The 20,452-nt window shown below is 44.7% G+C and overlaps 1 protein-coding gene across 1 annotated transcript in view; it reads right to left on the bottom strand.

Annotated features, from left to right (window-relative positions):
- The window catches only part of LOC123990882 (probable G-protein coupled receptor 132), a 29,220-nt gene extending 10,389 nt beyond the window's left edge, over positions 1-18,831 (bottom strand). Inside the window, exon 1 of the mRNA XM_046291846.1 lies at positions 18,710-18,831. Coding sequence (XP_046147802.1) covers positions 18,710-18,752 — 43 coding nt within the window. The 5' untranslated portion in view covers positions 18,753-18,831. The remainder of the gene's footprint in view (positions 1-18,709) is intronic.
- Positions 18,832-20,452: the final 1,621 nt, after the last annotated feature.

Here is a 20,452-nt window from a genome sequence, read left to right as displayed (position 1 = left end):
TGATCCTATTGTCCAGGTGGGAAAGGGCAGTGTGGAGTGCAATAGAGATTGCGTTATCTGTGGATCTGTTGGGGCAGTATGCGAATTGGAGTGGGTCCAGGGTGTCTTGGATGATGGTGTTGATGTGAGCCATGACCAGACTTTCAAACATTTTATGACTATTATTGCTACGGGGCGATAGTCATTTAGATAAGTTACCTTGGCGTTCTTGGGCACAGGGACTATGGTGGTCTGCTTAAAACATATAGGTATTACAGACTGGGTCAGGGAGAGGTTGAAAATGTCAGTGAAGACACTTGCCAACTGGTCAGCGTATGCTCTGAGTATGTGTCCTGGTAATCTGTCTGGCCCTGCTGCCTTGTGAATGTTAACCTGTTTAAAGGTCTTATTTACATTGGCTACGGAGAGCGTGATCACACAGTCGTACGGAACAGTTGGTGCTCTCATGCATAGTTCAGTGTTGCTAGCCTCGAAGCGTGCTTAGAAGGTACACATATTTTGCTTGTCTAGTAGGCTCGTGCCATTGGATAGCTCACGGCTGGTTTTCCTTTTGTAATCTGTGATAGTTTGCAAACCCTGCCACATCCGACGAGCATCAGAGCCAGTGTAGTAGGATTCCAAGGATCTTGGTCCTGTATTGACGGTTCGTTGGAGGACGTAGAAGGATTTCTTATAAGGGTCTGGATTAGTGTCCCACTCATTGAAAGCGGCAGCGTTAGCCTTTAGCTCAGTGCGGATGTTGCCTGTAATCCATGGCTTCTGGTTGGGATATGTATGTTTGGTCAATGTGGGGACAACGTCGTTGATGCACTTATTAATGAAACCAGTGACTGATGTGCTAAACTCTTCAATGCCATCGGATGAATATCAGAACATTTTCCCGTCTGGTCTAGCGAAAGAGTCGTGTAGTTTAGCATCCGCTTCATCAGACCACATAAAGTCACCGGCCACTAGGAGCGTTGCCTCTTGGTGAGCATTTATTTATTTTTTGCTTATGGCCCTATAAAGCCCGTTGAGTGCGGTCTTAGTGCCAGCATCAGTTTGTGGTGGTAAATACTACAAAAAATATACATAAAAATGATCTTGGTAAATAGTGTGGTCTACAGCTTATCATGAGGTATTCTAACTCAGGTGAGCAGAACCGAGACTTCCTTAATATTAGAGAGTGACTTGTGTAATTCTATACAGTGGAATTGTTGAGTGATTGTGTCAAAGCAGTTATATAATTAAACTGCACTCTAAGCAGTTAAACTGACTCTAAGGCAAAGACTCAGCCAAAGAGTGTGTTGCATCTTGCTTTTGTCTTTTTAACTGAAAAAGATTGAACCCTGCAGCTACAGAGTTGACTCAGTCCCTGTGATGTGCAGAGGAGAAATTAACAAATTGGACCAGCCCAGTCTTTACTTGACCAAAAAAATACTTCTGAAATGAGTGTGGGTCAAGAAGCCTTGTTAAACCAATTACATTTTTACAAGAGCAACACGAAAGCAACACTCTCCTGTGTGGCAGAGCATAATTTTTACCCTATGGCTGTTCAAGATGGATGCTTAAATAATAAAGTGGTTAATTTCCCAGTCATATTTGTGACTTGTTTCAGGAAATTAGGTGTATGTTGCACGTCACTACATCACAGGGCAGGCATTTCACTTTAACATAATTTTCTTTTATTAAAATGTGTTTTTTGGCAGAAATGTCTTCTGGAACATGTGAACTTTCATTGCCATCTGTAAATGCGAATAAAATTGTTAAATTACGAGCCTTGTTGGTTTGACCACAGAAAAAGACAAGAACCTTCCTGTTAGCTCTGCCCGGTGGAAGCAGAGCATGACAGCTAAAGAGATGGAGAAAATTCTGCCGTTTGATTGCAAATATGCGGAGGGAGTTGAAAATAGAACACACAGAAGGCTGTTGTATAAAACACCTGTCTCCGGATTACATCTTCAAACTAAGGGCAACCATGGCATCTGTGACAGAGAGGGAGAAGCGGTCATCCATGTACAGTGGGTATAGAAAGTCACCACCCCCTTTCAAAATGTTTTGTTGCCTTAGAGCCTGAAATGAAAACACAACATTTGACATTTCAGGCTTTATTTACACACAGTAACCCACAATATCCAAGCGGAAAAAATACATATTTAAATGTATTAAAAGTAAAACAGTAAAATACCCTACTTGAATAAGAATTAGAATTGCAATTTCACATATTCTGAGGTATAACCAAACACTTTCCAGATAACAAATCAAGCTAATTTACTTCCATCTGTGATCAATTGTAGTGACTATGATTAGTTCAGAATAAAAGCAGTTGTTCATAGAGGACTCCACTGCTTAGTAGTCCAATTCAAAGCAAAGAATCCACTATGAGCAGAAAGGTACTTTCATAAGATCTACGAGATAAAGTTGTGGTAAGGCAGAAGCCAGGGGATGGAAATAAAACAATTTAAAAGGCGTTGTCTATCCCTCGGAGCACAGTTAAGACCATTATTAAGAAATGGAAGGCATATGGCGATGCCCAGACCCTGGATAGTTCAGGCCGCCTTCCAAACTGGATGACCGGCAAGGAGGAGACTGATCACAGAGGCTACCAAGAAGCCAATAGAGACTTTGAAGGAGCTTCAGGCCTTTATGGCAAAGACTAGTCAATGTGTGTATGTGACCACAATATCACAAGCGCTCCACAAATCTGGCCTCCATGGGAGGGTGGCAAGAAAAAAAAACAGTCCTCAAAAAAAGCCACATCAAGTCTTGTTTGAGCTTTGCAAAAATGCACATTGTAGATTACGAGGCTAAGTGGCAAAAGGTGCTGTGGTCAGATGAGACCAAAATTGAACTTTTTGGCCTGAAAGCAAAATGATATGTCCGGCGAAAAACCCAATAAATCTTCCCACTCAAAGAACACCATGCCAACAGTACAGCACGGCGGTGGAAGCATCCTGTTGTGGGGGTGTTTCTCTTCAGCAGGGACTGGACCACTTGTCAGGATAGAAAGGAAAATGGACAGTGCAAAATACCAACAGATTCTTGAGGAGAACCTGCAGCCCTCTGCCAGGAAGTTAAAAATGGGAAGATGGTTCACGTTTCAACATGACAATGAAACAAAGCACACTGCCAAAGCAACTGTACAGTGGCTGAAGGAAAATAAGGCGAAACTCCTTGAGTGGCCTAGTCAGAGCCCCGATCTAAATCCTATTGAGAATCTGTGGAAGGACTTGAAGGGTGCAGTCCATGAGCGGTCACCATGCAATTTGACTGAGCTTAAACAATTCTGCAAAGAAGAATAGGCAAATATTGCACAGTCTAGGTCTGAAAAGTTAGTAGAGACGTATTCAAAGAGACTTGTGGCTATAATTCAAGTATTAAGTATTATCCACCAAGTATTAACTCTCAAATAGGGTATTTTACTGTTTATTAGAAAGATTTTTGGAGAGAAAAAAATTCACTTGGACATTGTAGGTTATCCGTGTGTAAATAAAGTCTGATTTTATGTTTCCATTTCAGGTTGTAAGGCAACAAAACATTTTTAAAAGGGGGTGTTCACTTTCTATACACACAGGTAAGAGAGTCTATGTCATGTTTTGTCATTTATTATCTTGTCTTGTCCCTGTGCTTCCCATTCTATTCGTTTCCCTCTGCTGGTCTTATTAGGTTCTTTCCCTCTTTCTATCCCTCTCTCTCCCCCTCCCTCTCTCACTCTCTCGCTCTCTCTTCTCTCTATCGTTCCGTTCCTGCTCCCAGCTGTTCCTATTCCCCTAATCAATCATTTAGTCTTCCCACACCTGTTCCCGATCCTTTCCCCTGATTAGAGTCCCTATTTCTTCCTTTGTGTTCCGTTCCTGTCCTGTCGGTTCCTTGTCTAGAATTCACCGTGCTGTGTTTGTGTATCGCCCTGTCGTGTCGTGTTTTCCTCAGATGCTGCGTGGTGTGCAGGTGTCTGAGTCTGTCTGGTTCAAGTGCCTTCCCGAGGCAACCTGCTGTTCACCTGCTGTTCAAGATCGAGTCTCCAGTTTGTCCTCGTCATTTCGAGTGAAAGTTGTGTTTTTTGTTTGTATTTACTTTACTGGATTAAAGACTCTGTTTTCGCCAAGTCGCTTTTGGGTCCTCTTTCACCTGCATGACAGAAGGAACCGACCAAGGAATGGACCCAGCGACTTCAGACGCTCGTTACACTGCCGTCGAGATCCAAGGAGCCATGCTCGGCAGACACGAGCAGGAATTGTCTGCTGCTCGCCATGCCGTGGAGAACCTGGCCGCTCAGGTTTCCGACCTCTCTGGACAGTTCCAGAGTCTACGTCTCGTGCCACCTGTTACTTCCTGGCCTGCCGAGCCTCCAGAACCTAGGGTTAATAACCCACCTTGCTACTGTCATGTTTGTCATTTATTATCATGTCTTGTCCCTGTGCTCCCCATTCTATTCGTTTCCCTCTGCTGGTCTTATTAGGTTCTTTCCCTCTTTCTATCCCTCTCTCTCCCCCTCCCTCTCTCACTCTCTCGCTCTCTCTTCTCTCTATCGTTCCGTTCCTGCTCCCAGCTGTTCCTATTCCCCTAATCATCATTTAGTCTTCCCACACCTGTTCCCGATCCTTTCCCCTGATTAGAGTCCCTATTTCTTCCTTTGTGTTCCGTTCCTGTCCTGTCGGTTCCTTGTTTAGAATTCACCGTGCTGTGATTGTGTATCGCCCTGTCCTGTCGTGTTTTTGCCTTCATCAGATGCTGCGTGTGAGCAGGTGTCTCTGTCAGCTACGGCCTGCGCCTACCCGAAGCGACCTGCAGTCTGTGGCCGCTTCTCCTGTTATTCCCCTCTACAGACTAGAGGATTTCTGTTATTCCCTGTTTGGACATTTCCTGTTAAGGATTCAGGATTTGTCGTTTTCTGTTTGGACTTGAATAAACTCTGTTTCTGTTAAGTCGCTTTTGGGTCCTCTTTCACCTGCATGACAGCTACTCCGGGCAGCCCACTGAGTGCCGCTCCTTTCTCACGCAGTGTGAGATTGTGTTCTCTCTCCAACCCAACACATACTCTAGAGAGAGAGCTCGGGTTGCTTACGTCATTTCACTCCTTACTGGCCGGGCTCGAGAATGGGGCACAGCTATCTGGGAGGCAAGGGCTGATTGCTCTAACAAGTTCCAGAACTTTAAAGAGGAGATGATTCGGGTTTTTGACCGTTCAGTTTTTGGTAGGGAGGCTTCTAGGGCCCTGGCTTCCTTATGCCAAGGTGAACGGTCCATAACGGATTATTCTATTGAGTTTCGCACTCTTGCTGCCTCTAGTGAGTGGAACGAGCCGGCGCTGCTCTCGCTCGTTTTCTGGAGGGACTCCACGCAGTGGTTAAGGATGAGATTCTCTCCCGGGAGGTTCCTTCAGATGTGGACTCTTTGATTGCTCTCGCCATCCGCATAGAACGACGGGTAGATCTTCGTCACCGGGCTCGTGGAAGAGAGCTCGCATCAACGGTGTTTCCCTGCTCCGCATCGCAACCATCTCCCTCCTCTGGCTCAGAGTCTGAGCCCATGCAGCTGGGAGGGATTCGCATCTCGACTAAGGAGAGGGAACGGAGGATCACCAACCGCCTGTGCCTCTATTGCGGAGTTGCTGGACATTTTGTTAATTCATGTCCAGTAAAAGCCAGAGCTCATCTGTAAGCGGAGGGCTACAGGTGAGCGCAACTACTCAAGTCTCTCCATCAAAATCCTGTACTACTTTGTCGGTCCATCTATGCTGGACCGGTTCGGGTGCTACATGTAGTGCCTTGATAGACTCTGGGGCTGAGGGTTGTTTCATGGACGAAGCATGGGTTCGGAAACATGACATTCCTTTCAGAGAGTTAGAGAAGCCTACGCCCATGTTCGCCTTAGATGGTAGTCATCTTCCCAGTATCAGATTTGAGACACTACCTTTAACCCTCACAGTATCTGGTAACCACAGTGAGACTATTTCTTTTTTGATTTTTCGTTCACCGTTTACACCTGTTGTTTTGGGTCATCCCTGGCTAGTATGTCATAATCCTTCTATTAATTGGTCTAGTAATTCTATCCTATCCTGGAACGTTTCTTGTCATGTGAAGTGTTTAATGTCTGCCATCCCTCCCGTTTCTTCTGTCCCTACTTCTCAGGAGGAACCTGGCGATTTGACAGGAGTGCCGGAGGAATATCATGATCTGCGCACGGTCTTCAGTCGGTCCCGAGCCAACTCCCTTCCTCCTCACCGGTCGTATGATTGTAGTATTGATCTCCTTCCGGGGACCACTCCTCCTCGGGGTAGACTATACTCTCTGTCGGCTCCCGAACGTAAGGCTCTCGAGGATTATTTGTCTGTGTCTCTTGACGCCGGTACCATAGTGCCTTCTTCCTCTCCGGCCGGGGCGGGGTTCTTTTTTGTTAAGAAGAAGGACGGTACTCTGCGCCCCTGCGTGGATTATCGAGGGCTGAATGACATAACGGTTAAGAATCGTTATCCGCTTCCCCTTATGTCATCAGCCTTCGAGATTCTGCAGGGAGCCAGGTGCTTTACTAAGTTGGACCTTCGTAACGCTTACCATCTCGTGCGCATCAGAGAGGGGGACGAGTGGAAAACGGCGTTTAACACTCCGTTAGGGCATTTTGAGTACCGGGTTCTGCCGTTTGGTCTCGCCAATGCGCCAGCTGTTTTTCAGGCATTAGTTAATGATGTTCTGAGAGACATGCTGAACATCTTTGTTTTTGTCTATCTTGACGATATCCTGATTTTTTCTCCGTCACTCGAGATTCATGTTCAGCACGTTCGACGTGTTCTACAGCGCCTTTTAGAGAATTGTCTCTACGTAAAGTCTGAGAAGTGCTCTTTTCATGTCTCCTCCGTTACTTTTCTCGGTTCCGTTATTTCCGCTGAAGGCATTCAGATGGATTCCGCTAAGGTCCAAGCTGTCAGTGATTGGCCCGTTCCAAGGTCACGTGTCGAGTTGCAGCGCTTTTTAGGTTTCGCTAATTTCTATCGGCGTTTCATTCGTAATTTCGGTCAAGTTGCTGCCCCTCTCACAGCTCTTACTTCTGTCAAGACGTGTTTTAAGTGGTCCGGTTCCGCCCAGGGAGCTTTTGATCTTCTAAAAGAACGTTTTACGTCCGCTCCTATCCTCGTTACTCCTGACGTCACTAGACAATTCATTGTCGAGGTTGACGCTTCAGAGGTAGGCGTGGGAGCCATTCTATCCCAGCGCTTCCAGTCTGACGATAAGGTTCATCCTTGCGCTTATTTTTCTCATCGCCTGTCGCCATCTGAGCACAACTATGATGTGGGTAACCGTGAACTGCTCGCCATCCGCTTAGCCCTAGGCGAATGGCGACAGTGGTTGGAGGGGGCGACCGTTCCTTTGTCGTTTGGACAGACCATAAGAACCTTGAGTACATCCGTTCTGCCAAACGACTTAATGCCCGTCAAGCTCGTTGGGCGTTGTTTTTCGCTCGTTTCGAGTTTGTGATTTCTTACCGTCCGGGTAGCAAGAACACCAAGCCTGATGCCTTATCCCGTCTGTTTAGTTCTTCTGTGGCTTCTACTGATCCCGAGGGGATTCTTCCTTATGGGCGTGTTGTCGGGTTAACAGTCTGGGGAATTGAAAGACAGGTTAAGCAAGCACTCACGCACACTGCGTCGCCGCGCGCTTGTCCTAGTAACCTCCTTTTCGTTCCTGTTTCCACTCGTCTGGCTGTTCTTCAGTGGGCTCACTCTGCCAAGTTAGCTGGTCATCCCGGTGTTCGAGGCACTCTTGCGTCTATTCGCCAGCGCTTTTGGTGGCCGACTCAGGAGCGTGACACGCGCCGTTTCGTGGCTGCTTGTTCGGACTGCGCGCAGACTAAGTCGGGTAACTCTCCTCCTGCCGGTCGTCTCAGACCGCTCCCCATTCCTTCTCGACCATGGTCTCACATCGCCCTAGACTTCATTACCGGTCTGCCTTTGTCTGCGGGGAAGACTGTGATTCTTACGGTTGTCGATAGGTTCTCTAAGGCGGCACATTTCATTCCCCTCGCTAAACTTCCTTCCGCTAAGGAGACGGCACAAATCATTATCGAGAATGTATTCAGAATTCATGGCCTCCCGTTAGACGCCGTTTCAGACAGAGGCCCGCAATTCACGTCACAGTTTTGGAGGGAGTTCTGTCGTTTGATTGGTGCGTCCGTCAGTCTCTCTTCCGGGTTTCATCCCCAGTCTAACGGTCAAGCAGAGGGCCAATCAGACGATTGGTCGCATACTACGCAGCCTTTCTTTCAGAAACCCTGCGTCTTGGGCAGAACAGCTCCCCTGGGCAGAATACGCTCACAATTCGCTTCCTTCGTCTGCTACCGGGTTATCTCCGTTTCAGAGTAGTCTGGGTTACCAGCCTCCTCTGTTCTCATCCCAGCTTGCCGAGTCCAGCGTTCCCTCCGCTCAAGCGTTTGTCCAACGTTGTGAGCGCACCTGGAGGAGGGTGAGGTCTGCACTTTGCCGTTACAGGGCACAGACTGTGAGAGCCGCCAATAAACGCAGGATTAAGAGTCCAAGGTATTGTTGCGGCCAGAGAGTGTGGCTTTCCACTCGCAACCTTCCTCTTACGACAGCTTCTCGTAAGTTGACTCCGCGGTTCATTGGTCCGTTCCGTGTCTCCCAGGTCGTCAATCCTGTCGCTGTGCGACTGCTTCTTCCGCGACATCTTCGTCGCGTCCATCCTGTCTTCCATGTCTCCTGTGTCAAGCCCTTTCTTCGCACCCCGTTCGTCTTCCCTCCCCCTCCCGTCCTTGTCGAGAGCGCACCTATTTACAAGGTACATAAGATCATGGACATGCGTTCTCGGGGACGGGGTCACCAATACTTAGTGGATTGGGAGGGTTACGGTCCTGAGGAGAGGAGTTGGGTTCCGTCTCGGGACGTGCTGGACCGTTCACTCATTGATGATTTCCTCCGTTGCCGCCAGGATTCCTCCTCGAGTGCGCCAGGAGGCGCTCGGTGAGTGGGGGTACTGTCATGTTTTGTCATTTATTATCTTGTCTTGTCCCTGTGCTTCCCATTCTATTCGTTTCCCTCTGCTGGTCTTATTAGGTTCTTTCCCTCTTTCTATCCCTCTCTCTCCCCTCCCTCTCTCACTCTCTCGCTCTCTCTTCTCTCTATCGTTCCGTTCCTGCTCCCAGCTGTTCCTATTCCCCTAATCAATCATTTAGTCTTCCCACACCTGTTCCCGATCCTTTCCCCTGATTAGAGTCCCTATTTCTTCCTTTGTGTTCCGTTCCTGTCCTGTCGGTTCCTTGTCTAGAATTCACCGTGCTGTGTTTGTGTATCGCCCTGTCGTGTCGTGTTTTCCTCAGATGCTGCGTGGTGTGCAGGTGTCTGAGTCTGTCTGGTTCAAGTGCCTTCCCGAGGCAACCTGCTGTTCACCTGCTGTTCAAGATCGAGTCTCCAGTTTGTCCTCGTCATTTCGAGTGAAAGTTGTGTTTTTTGTTTGTATTTACTTTACTGGATTAAAGACTCTGTTTTCGCCAAGTCGCTTTTGGGTCCTCTTTCACCTGCATGACAGTCTAGCTCCATACATTTTCAGATATTATACATTTCTAATTTTCTCAGAAAGATGTTTACATTGCAAGTTGAAGAATACTGTTAGCTAGCTAGCTAATGTTAGTAATATTATTTGTATCTCAGAAAGCCATTTGCATTACTAGTTTATAGCCCAATGTTAGCCAGCTAGCTAACATTGAACATAGCTGGTTAGCTTTAGCTACCTGCAGATTCATCCATGGAAGTAACATTATGAGTTGGGATAGCTAGCTAGCTACCTACCTACATGTCTAAACAAAAGGCTCCACTATGCAAGTAACCATTTCACTGTAGCGTTTACACCTTCTGTATCCTGTGCATGTGACAAATAAACATGTATTTTATTTGATATAGTATGTGTTTACCAGAGACAGTAATGTGAAGAAAATCATGATCTGCACCAAAGTCAAATTGGGATAAAAATGTTAGGACAACTAGACAGTGTCCAAGTTCTAAAATGCTCCAGTAAAATGACCTGCTTTTATTTCGTCACACTCACAGCCGTAAGTTATTTTCTATAATTAGCTCGCCATTAAACCTATTGTGAGTTTATTTTACTGTAATAATTAATAAAATATGTTATAGTTAAGACGTTGTCAGATATGATATGGTCATTATTTGAACTGGCTAACAAACTAGAAACTAACCAAAATCTTGTTTAGAAAGTTTATTTTACTTGCCTGGTTTGCTAGATTGACATATACTAAACTCAATTTTAAACAATAGGTTTATTGGTGTTAAAATACACCAATTATGCCGTTTTGAACCAACAGACTGCCTGTCATTTTGTGTTAATACTTTTTCATAACAACAAGTTTGATGTCAGATGACAATAGAATGTTCATGATGTCACTGCGACAACCCTCTACAGACATGTCGATAGGTAGTATAAACCAGCCTTTAGTCTTGACATCGTTGGTTGTTTAGTACATTACCAAATTCACTCTGTTTAGCACATGGCCTCACATGTAAATCCTTAAAGAGATGGCTGGGGCTAAGGTATAAGAGGGTGTGAAAAATGCTGAATGACCATATCATAGCTACCTTCACTAAAATGGCACCAGAAGACGTTTCACGTGCTCCCAACTGATTGTTTTTTTGTTTGTAACTTATTTTTTTACTTATTTTGTACATAATGTTGCCGCTACCGTCTCTAATGACCGAAAATAACTTCTGGATATCTGGACCGCGATTACTCACCACTGACTGTCAGAATCCTTTTTTTCCTTTGACGAGCCCGACGCATGCGAACGATATGCTGATTTATTGGGAACAGGCCCAGATCCCCGTGATTTGAGTGAAGAGGAGGCGGAGAAAAAGGGGCCAAAGGGTGGGCTGCCTTCTGAGAATTCGTAGGCGATCAAATAAACCCCCACTTCCTTCCATTCTGCTAGCAAACGTGCAATCTTTGGACAATAAAATAGACGATCTACGCGGAAGATTAAACTAACAACGGGACATTCAAAACTGTAATATTTTATGCTTCACGGAGCCGTGGCTGAACAACGACACTATCAACATACAGCTGGCTGGTTATACGCTGCACCGGCAGGATAAAACAGCTGGTGTCTGGTAAGACAAGGGGTGGCAGACTATGTATTTTTGTAAATAACAGCTAGTGCACAATATCTAAGGAAGTCTCAAGGTTTTGCTCGCCTGAGGTAGAGTATCTCATGATAAGCTGTAGACCACACTATCTACCTAGAGAGTTTTCATCTGTATTTTTTGTAGCTGTTTAAATACCACCACAGTCAGAGGCTGGCACTAAGATGGCATTGAATGAGCTGTATTCCGCCATAAGCAAACAAGAAAACACTCACCCAGAGGCGGCACTCCAAGTAGCCGGGGACTTTAATGCAGGGAAAGTTCAATCTGTTCCACCAAATTTCTATCAGCATGTTACATGTGCAACCAGAGGGGAAAAAAACCTCTGGACCACCTTTACTCCACACACAAATACGCACAGAAAGCTCTCCCTCGTCCTCCACTTGGCAAATCTGATCATAATTCAATCAATCAATAAAAAAGTGGTCAGATGAAAGAGATACTAAGCTACAGGACTGTTTTGCTAGCACAGACTGGGATATGTTCCTGGATTCCTCCGATGGCATTGAGGAGTAACACCACGTCAGTCATTGGCTTCATCAATAAGTGCATTGATGACGTCGTCCCCACAGTGACCATACGTACATACCCCAACCAGAAGCCATGGATTACAGGAAACATTCGCACTGAGCTAAAGGCGAGAGCTGCAGCTTTCAAGGAGCGGGACTCTAACCCGGAAGCTTATAAGAAATCCCACTATGCCCTTTGACGAACCATCAAACAGGCAAAGCGTCAATACAGGACTAAATCAAATCAAATTTTATTGATCACATACACATGATTAGCAGATGTTAATGCGAGTGTAGCGAAATGCTTGTGCTTCTAGTTCCAACCGTGCAGTAATATCTAACAAGTAATCTAACAAATTCACAATAACTACCTTATACACACAAGTGTAAAGGAATGAAAAATAATATGTACATATAAATATATGGATGAGTGATGGCTGTGCGGCATAGGCAATATGCAGTAGATGGTGTAGAGTACAGTATATACATATGAGATGAGTAATGTAGGGTATGTAAACATTATATAAAGTGACATTGTTAGAAGTGACTAGTGATACATTTATTACATCCAATTTTTAATTATTAAAGTGGCTAGAGATTTCAGTCAGTATGTTGGGAGCAGCCACTCAATGTTAGTGAAGGCTGTCTAACAGTCTGATGTCCTTGAGATAGAAGCTGTTTTTCAGTCTCAGTTCCAGCATTGATGCACCTGTACTGACCTCGCCTTCTGGATGATAGCGGGGTGAACAGGTAGTTGCTCGGGTGGTTGTTGTCCTTGATTATCGTTTTGGCCTTTCTGTGACATCGGTGGTGTAGGGGTCCTGGAGGGCAGGTAGTTTGCCACCAGTGATGCGTTGTGCGGACCTCACTACCCTCTGGAGAGCCTTACGGTTGTGGGCGGAGCAGTTGCTGTACCAGGCGGTGATACAGCCCGACAGGATGCTCTCGATTGTGCATCTGTAGAAGTTTGTGAGTGCTTTTGGTGACAAGCCAAATTTCTTCAGCCTCCTGAGGTTGAAGAGGCGCTGCTGCGCCTTCTTCACGATGCTGTCTGTGTGGGTGGACCAATTCCGTTTGTCTGTGATGTGTACGCCGAGGAACTTAAAACTTTCCACCTTCTCCACTACTGTCCCGTCAATGTGGATACGGGGGTGCTCCCTCTGCTGTTTCCTGAAGTCCACAATCATTTCATTTGTTTTGTTGACATTGAGTGTGAGGTTATTTTCCTGACACCACACTCCGAGGGCCCTCACCTCCTCCCTGTAGGCCGTCTCGTCGTTGTTGGTAATCAAGCCTACGACTGTAGTGTCATCTGCAAACTTGATGACTGAGTTGGAGGTGTGCATCGCCACACAGTCATGGGTGAACAGGGAGTACAGGAGAGGGCTGAGAACGCACCCTTGTGGGGCCCCAGTGTTGAGGATCAGTGGGGTGGAGATGTTGTTGGCCCTCTTGAAGCATGTGGGAACAGCAGACTGGGATAGGGATTGATTGAATATGTCCGTAAACACACCAGCCAGCTGGTCTGTGCATGCTCTGAGGACGTGGCTAGGGATGCCGTCTGGGCCGGCAGCCTTCCGAGGGTTAACACGTTTAAATGTTTTACTCATGTTGGCCGCGGTGAAGGAGAGCCCGCAGGCTTTGGTAGCGGGCCGTGCCAGAAGTTGTTTAATTTGTCTGAGAGCAAGACTTTGGTGTCTGTGATGGGGCTGGTTTTCTTTCTGTAATCCGCGATTGTCTGTAGACCCTGCCACATACGTCTCATGTCTGAGCCATTGAATTGCAACTCTACTTTGTCTCCATACTGATGCTTAGCTTGTTTGATTGCCTTGCGAAGGGAATAGCTACACTGTGTAACGGCGTTCGTCTGTTGAAGGAAGAGAGTCGGACCGAAATGCAGCGTGTTGGTTACTCATGACTTTAATGAAATGAATCGCGGTACATGAAATAACTTATAAAGACGAAAACAACAAACAGAACGTGCAACTTATTACAGCCTATCTGGTGAAAACTACACAAAGACAGGAACAATCACCCACTAAATACAAAGCGAAACTATGGCTCCCTAAATACGGTTCCCAATCAGAGACAACGAGAATTGCCTGACTGATTGAGAATCGCCTCAGGCAGCCAAGCCTATACAACACCCCTAATCAGCCGCGATCCCAAACAAAACAAACCCCAATACGAAAACAACAATAAACCCATGTCACACCCTGGCCTACCCAAACATATAACAAAAACACAAAATACAATGACCAAGGCGTGACACACTGTTTGTATTTGGTCATGTTTCCGGTTGCCTTGCCATGATTAAAAGCAGTGGTTCGCGCTTCAGTTTTGTTCGAATGCTGCCGTCAATCCACAGTTTCTGGTTGGGTAAGGTTTTAATAGTCACTGTGGGTACAACATCACCGATGCACTCGCTAATAAACTCGCTCATCGAATCAGCATATACATCAATGTTGTTGTCTGAGGCTATCTGGAACAGTTTCTGTCTATAGGCTGGGAGCAACAAATTGGATTCATGGTCAGATTTGCCGAAAGGAGGGTGAGGGAGGGCTTTGTATGCGTCGCTGAAGTTAGAGTAGCAACGATCCAGAATATTGCCAGCCCGTGTCGCACATTCGATATGCTGATAAAATTTAGGGAGCCTTGTTTTCAGATTAGCTTTGTTAAAATCCCCAGCTACAATATATGCTGCCTCAGGATATATGGTTTCCAGTTTACATAGAGTGCAATGAAGTTATTTCAGGGCGGTCAAGGTGTCTGCTTGGGAGGGGGGGGATATACATGGCTATGATTATAATCGAAGATAATTCTCTTGGTAGATAATGCAGTCAGCATTTGATTGTAAATAATTCTAGGTCAGGTGAACAAAAGGACTTGAGTTCCTGTATGTTGTCATGATCACACCACGAATCGTTAATCATAAGGCATACTCCCTCGCCTTTCTTCTTAGCATAGAGATGTTTGTTTCTGTAGGCGCGATGCATGAAGAAACCGGGTGGCTGTACCGACTCTGATAACATATCCGGAGTGAGCCATGTTTCTGTGAAACAGAGAATGTTACAATCTCTGATGTCTCTCTGGAAGGCAACCCTTGCAAGATTTTGTCTACCTTGTTGTCAAGAGACAGGATATTGGCAAGTAGTATACTCGGGAACGGTGAGTGATGAGCCCGTCTACGGAGCCTGACCAGAAGACTGCTCCATCTGCCCCTTCTGTGGCGTCGTTGTTTTGGGTCGCCTACTGGGATCCGATACATTGTCCTGGGTGGTGGTCCAAACAGGATCCACTTTGGAAAAGTCGTATTCCTGGTCGTAATGTTGATAAGTTGACGTTGCTCTTATATCCAATAGTTCTTCCCAAATGTATGTAATAAAACTTAAGATTTCCTGGGGTAGCAATGTAAAAAATAATACATAAAAAAAAACAAATACTGCATAGTTTCCTAAGAACGTGAAGCGAGGAAACCATCTCTGTCAGCGCCATCCTTGCATTATCGAATCGTACTACACCGGTGCTGACGCTCGTCGGAGGGGGCAGGGCTTGAAAACCATTACAGACTACAAAGGGAAGCATTGCCGAGAGCTGCCCAGTGACACAAGCCTACCAGACGAGCTAAACTACTTCTATGCTCGCATCGATGCAAATAACACTGAAACATGCATGAGAGCATACCGCCCCAACAGATCCACAGATGATGTAATTGCACTCCACTCTGCCCTTTCCCACCTGGACAAAATGAACACCTATGTGAGAATGCTGATCATTGACTACAGCTCAGCGTTCAACACCATAGTGCCCTCAAAGCTCATCAATAAGCAAACACCTCCCTCTGCGACTGAATCCTGGACTTCCTGACGGGCCGCCCCCAGGTGGTAAGTGTCGGTAACAACACATCCGCCGCGCTGATCCTCAACACTGGGGCCCCTCAGGTTTGACGATGACACAACAGTGGTAGGCCTGATCGTTGACAATGACGAGGCAGCCTATAGGGAGGATGTCAGAGACCTGGTCGTGTGGTGCCAGGACAACAACCTCTCCCTCAACGTGATCAAAACAAAGAAAATGATTGTAGATTACAGGAAAAAGAGGACTGAGCACACCCCCATTCTCATCGACAGGGCTGTAGTGGAGCAGGTTGAGAGCTTCAAATACCTTGGTGTCCACATCACCAACAAACTAACATGGTCCAAGCACATCAAGACAGTCGTGAAGAGGGCACAACAAAATCTATTCCCCCTCAGGAGACTGAAAATATTTGGCATTGGTTCTCAGATCCTCAAAAGTTTCTACAGCTGCACCATCGAGAGCATCCTGACTGGTTACATCACTGCCTGGTATGGCAACTGCTCGGCCTCCGACCGCAAGGCACTACAGAGGGTAGTGTGAACGGCCCAGTACATCACTGGGGCCAAGCTTCCTGCCATCCAGGACCTCTATACCAGGCGGTGTCAGAGGAACACCCTAAAAATGGTCAAAGTTCTCTCTGTCACCGCACGGCAAGCAGTACCGGAGTGCAAAGTCTAGGTCCAAGAGGCTTGTAAACAGCTTCTACCCCAAGCCATAAGACTCCTGAACACCTAATCAAATGGCTACCCAGACTATTTGCATTGGGACCCCACACTCACCCCCTCTTTTACACCGCTACTACTCTGTTGTTATTATCTATGCATAGTCACTTTAATAACTCTACCTTCATGTACATATTGCCTCAACTAACCAGTGCCCCCACACATTGACTCCGTACCAGTACCCCCCCATGTATATAGTCTCACTATTGTTATTTTAATACTGCTCTTTAATTACTTGCTACTTTTATTTCTTATTCTTATCCATACTTTTTAAAACTGCATTGTTGGTTAGGGGCTCGTAAGTAAGCATTTCACTGTAAGGTCTACACCTGTTGTATTCGATGCATGTGACCAATACAATTTGATTTGATTTTGATTTGAATGTGTGTAGACAAAGAAGAGCACTCCAGTAGGTGCACCAAAATATTTAAGGGCCATTTTCTCAAAAGTGGGATTACAAATTCTTACTTTCCCATTGTTCCTTAACTGTAGTGTATGATATACAATTTTCTAGCTCTGAGTCTCTACTTTTATCCAATGTAAAAACACAATTTCACATTTTGCTACATAAGACCGAATCAAGCAGGTCGGTCACATTTATGATGAGAGGGGTGAATGAATGGATCACTGGAGCACTGGGAATATCAACCTGGTCTCAGAGCATTCCGTATTATTCGGTATGTAAATCCAAGACACTTTATTTAATATGATATGTTATGTTTCGTATGGTATGTATTACTTTTTGGATGTCCATCACCCATTTGGTATGATATGTTACAAATTAAATGCTGTATTATAGTGTAACAAATTAGGGTTAGGAGAAGGGTTAGCTAACATGCTAAGTAGTTGCAAAGTAGCCCAAAAACAGTAAGCCGTTGAAAAATTGCTTATGAGCTAAAATGCTAAAATTGTCAGTCATGAGATTGGAACTCGAAACTCCCTAATTTGATAATCTCAGATTTACATTTACCATGTTAAGTCTACTATGTCCGTCTAGTCTATCAAACCAGATTGGGAAAATAGGCATCAGGGAACTGCTGCCTGACAAACGAGACTAGGAGATAGGCTATATAAAACAAATGCAAATTTGAATCATTAACGCATAGTAATACAAGTAACCTACGCATTTAGCATGGCATTTACAATTCAGAATGTATAAATCATAGCCCAGAAGCTGTAGCTTCTACATAACCATAGACCAGCACACTGGTTCAGTAAGTGCATAGACTAAGTATATATATATATATATATATATATATATATATATATATATATATATATATATATATTGGACCATTTTCTCTGAAACTGAGTTTGTGTGCTGAAAGGGAATCTACCACCCGACTAGACACTTTTGATCGATATTGAAAGAGGGGCTGGCTCCTCCGCCTGCTGTAAGGCTTTGTCTTCATTGTGTCAAATGCCCTCTTTCCTGACACACATTTATGTTAAGGATGAACACGATGACTTTACGAGAAAATGAAACATTTGCCCTATGTGTCGCCTGCCATTAGTGACGGTAGCGCACATTCATTTCACCCCCGTTAATCTCGGTGCTCAGGGGATTTTTGAGGAGGCGCCTCTTTCAACTCACTTGACAGTTTGTATGGGAGACCTAAGTGGGTCGTGTTGTGCTTCACTATCTTATTATTATGTCTAGGCTAGCGTAGCCTACCTGATGGCACACACAATATTCTGAGAATAAGGTTGAGATATAGCCGGCTGAGTGTGCGTGAGCGCTCATGCGACAGATGTAATCACATGAATTGACATGAACAACATGCACTAGGTCCCTACAACAACCTGACTGATTTAAAATATTTTCCAATTTTCACCATTTCAACTATTCATTAAATATTGATAATCTCGTTGTTTACAAAAAAAATGTATACAACATTTAACTACCCACCGAGTCGAACAAGGTGAACAGCTATGCTTTGCTTACTGAACACTTAATAATGCATAGCCTTCTGGAATGATTAATCACAGTTGCTTTGAAATATTATTATAATAAAATATAAATAACAAATAACCAACAATAAACTCACAATTTTATTTCATGTCCTTACGCAAATGTAGGCTACAATAACAGCAAACTACCAGTAACTGAGGTGACCTATAAATGTACCTACATTTCCCCGCATGATCCTCGAAGACAAAAATAAATAAAGCACAACATTTTTAGAGAGTTTTTCTCATTAGTCGATCACCAAAATATAAAACGACACTTCCAATCACTGCACGATATACCATAAAACTGAACCGATAACTAAGTTGCAAATAATAATATCAGTCAGAACGTAATATCCAGAAGTGCACGCTGCATGATAGCTCTGGATCAGGGCGGTTAGTGCGTATCCTTTCACTACGGAGGAAGGCGCACTAAGGACCTGGACCAGAGCTAAATGCTAGCTAAATCAATAATTGTTTTAAAGTTACAATTATCTCAATCACACATTTCAACATTTGTCAGAGACACTCACCGTTTTGCTGTAACATCTCTCGAAATCCGTAAACAGTCTTCATTCATTACTGCCTGAAAGAGAGCATGCTTCTCCCACCTTTGTCATTCATTCTACATTCATAAGCATACTGTTAAAGAGCTGTTTTAACATCCGCTAAGATAGTAGTACGTGCGCAGGGGAAGATCCCGCTCTGAAATGTCACGTGGTTTGAATATAGTAATACCACAAGTGACAAATCATTGATGTATTGCTCCAGTGTACTCTTACCACCTTCAAAAATATATTGCACTGACTTCTTGAAAAAGACACACATGAGCACGAGATTATTAAAAAAATATATATATAAACACTTTTAAAAAATGTAATCTGTTGATGATTCATTTACTAAGTATTCTGTGTAAAAACAGAAGGGAATACAATGAGTAAGCCAGCACAGTCATAATTGGCAACAATGCTAACATTTAGCCAAGGCCATGACATTGAGTAATTCCATTGCCTTTATGCTATAGCAATGATTAGTGGGAAAGCTGCTAGGGATGTTCTGAATTGCACAAAACGTGGCCAAAAACAAGACCACCCTGAGCCATGTTTTCAAAACCTAAACTCTAGAGAAACTGAAAGGATAAAAGGCGAAATAAATACTTCTGTTGGTCATTACTGAGATGTGTAAGTCGCTCTGGATAAGAGCGTCTGCTAAATGACTTAAATGTAAATGTAATGTGGTTAAGAAAGAGTGTTTTGAATTCTGACGTTAACTGTTATGCAGGTGAATGAGGACCCAAAAGCGACTTAGCGAAAACAGAGTCTTTATTCCAGTAAGTGGCAAAAGTAATACTCCTGGACAATTAAAGAAGAAAACAAAACATGAAAAAACTTAAATCCACTCGTAGTGACGAGGACAGACTGGAGACTCGACCATTGACTGCAGGTTGCCTCGGGAAGGCACCGACCGTAGCAGACTAAGACACCTGCTCACACGCAGCATCTGAAGGAGACAAGACACGACAGAGCGAGACAATGACACAGCACAGCGAACATCATACAAGGATCCGACAAGGACAGAAGCGGAAAACAAGGGGAGAAATAGGGACTCTAATCAGAGGACAAAATAGGGGACAGGTGTGAAAAGACTAAATGAGTGAGTTAGGAGAATGAGGAACAGCTGGGAGCAGGAACGGAACGATAGAGAGAGGAGAGAGAGGGAGGGGGAGAGAGAGGGATAGAAAAAGGAAACGAACCTAATAAGACCAGCAGGGGGAAACGAACAGAAGGGAAAGCATAATGACAAGACAATATATATGACAAAACATGACATTAACCTTCCTGGTTATAACCTTTTTTCGGCAAGACAGACCTTCCAAAGTTGGGGGTGGCAATCTTTACCAAGGATCACCTTCAGTGCTCGATTGTCTCCACCAAGTCTATCCCCAAACAATTTGATTTTCTGGTAAGCGTTAAACTTTCAAATAGCTCTTTGTTGACTGTTGCTCGATGCTATCGTCCTCCATCAGCACCGGCCTGTACCCTACCTGCCCTAAGCTCTCTCCTGGCCCCTAACACTAAGTCTGAATTTGTCCTGCTAGGTGACCTGAACTGGGACATGCTTAAACCACCTGACCAAGTCCTAAAGCAATGGCACTCCCTAAATCCTTCTCAGATTATTACCAATTCCACAAGGCATGACTTCAAACACCCAGAAAAGGTTACTCTCCTTGATGTTATCCTCACAAATAATCCTGATAGGTATCAGTCTGGTATTTT

This window comes from Oncorhynchus gorbuscha, linkage group LG12 (genome assembly GCF_021184085.1).
Source record: "Oncorhynchus gorbuscha isolate QuinsamMale2020 ecotype Even-year linkage group LG12, OgorEven_v1.0, whole genome shotgun sequence".
Lineage (NCBI taxonomy): Eukaryota > Metazoa > Chordata > Actinopteri > Salmoniformes > Salmonidae > Oncorhynchus > Oncorhynchus gorbuscha.
The sequence above is the reverse complement of the archived record's forward strand: the minus strand, read 5'-3'. Positions and strand labels throughout refer to the sequence as shown.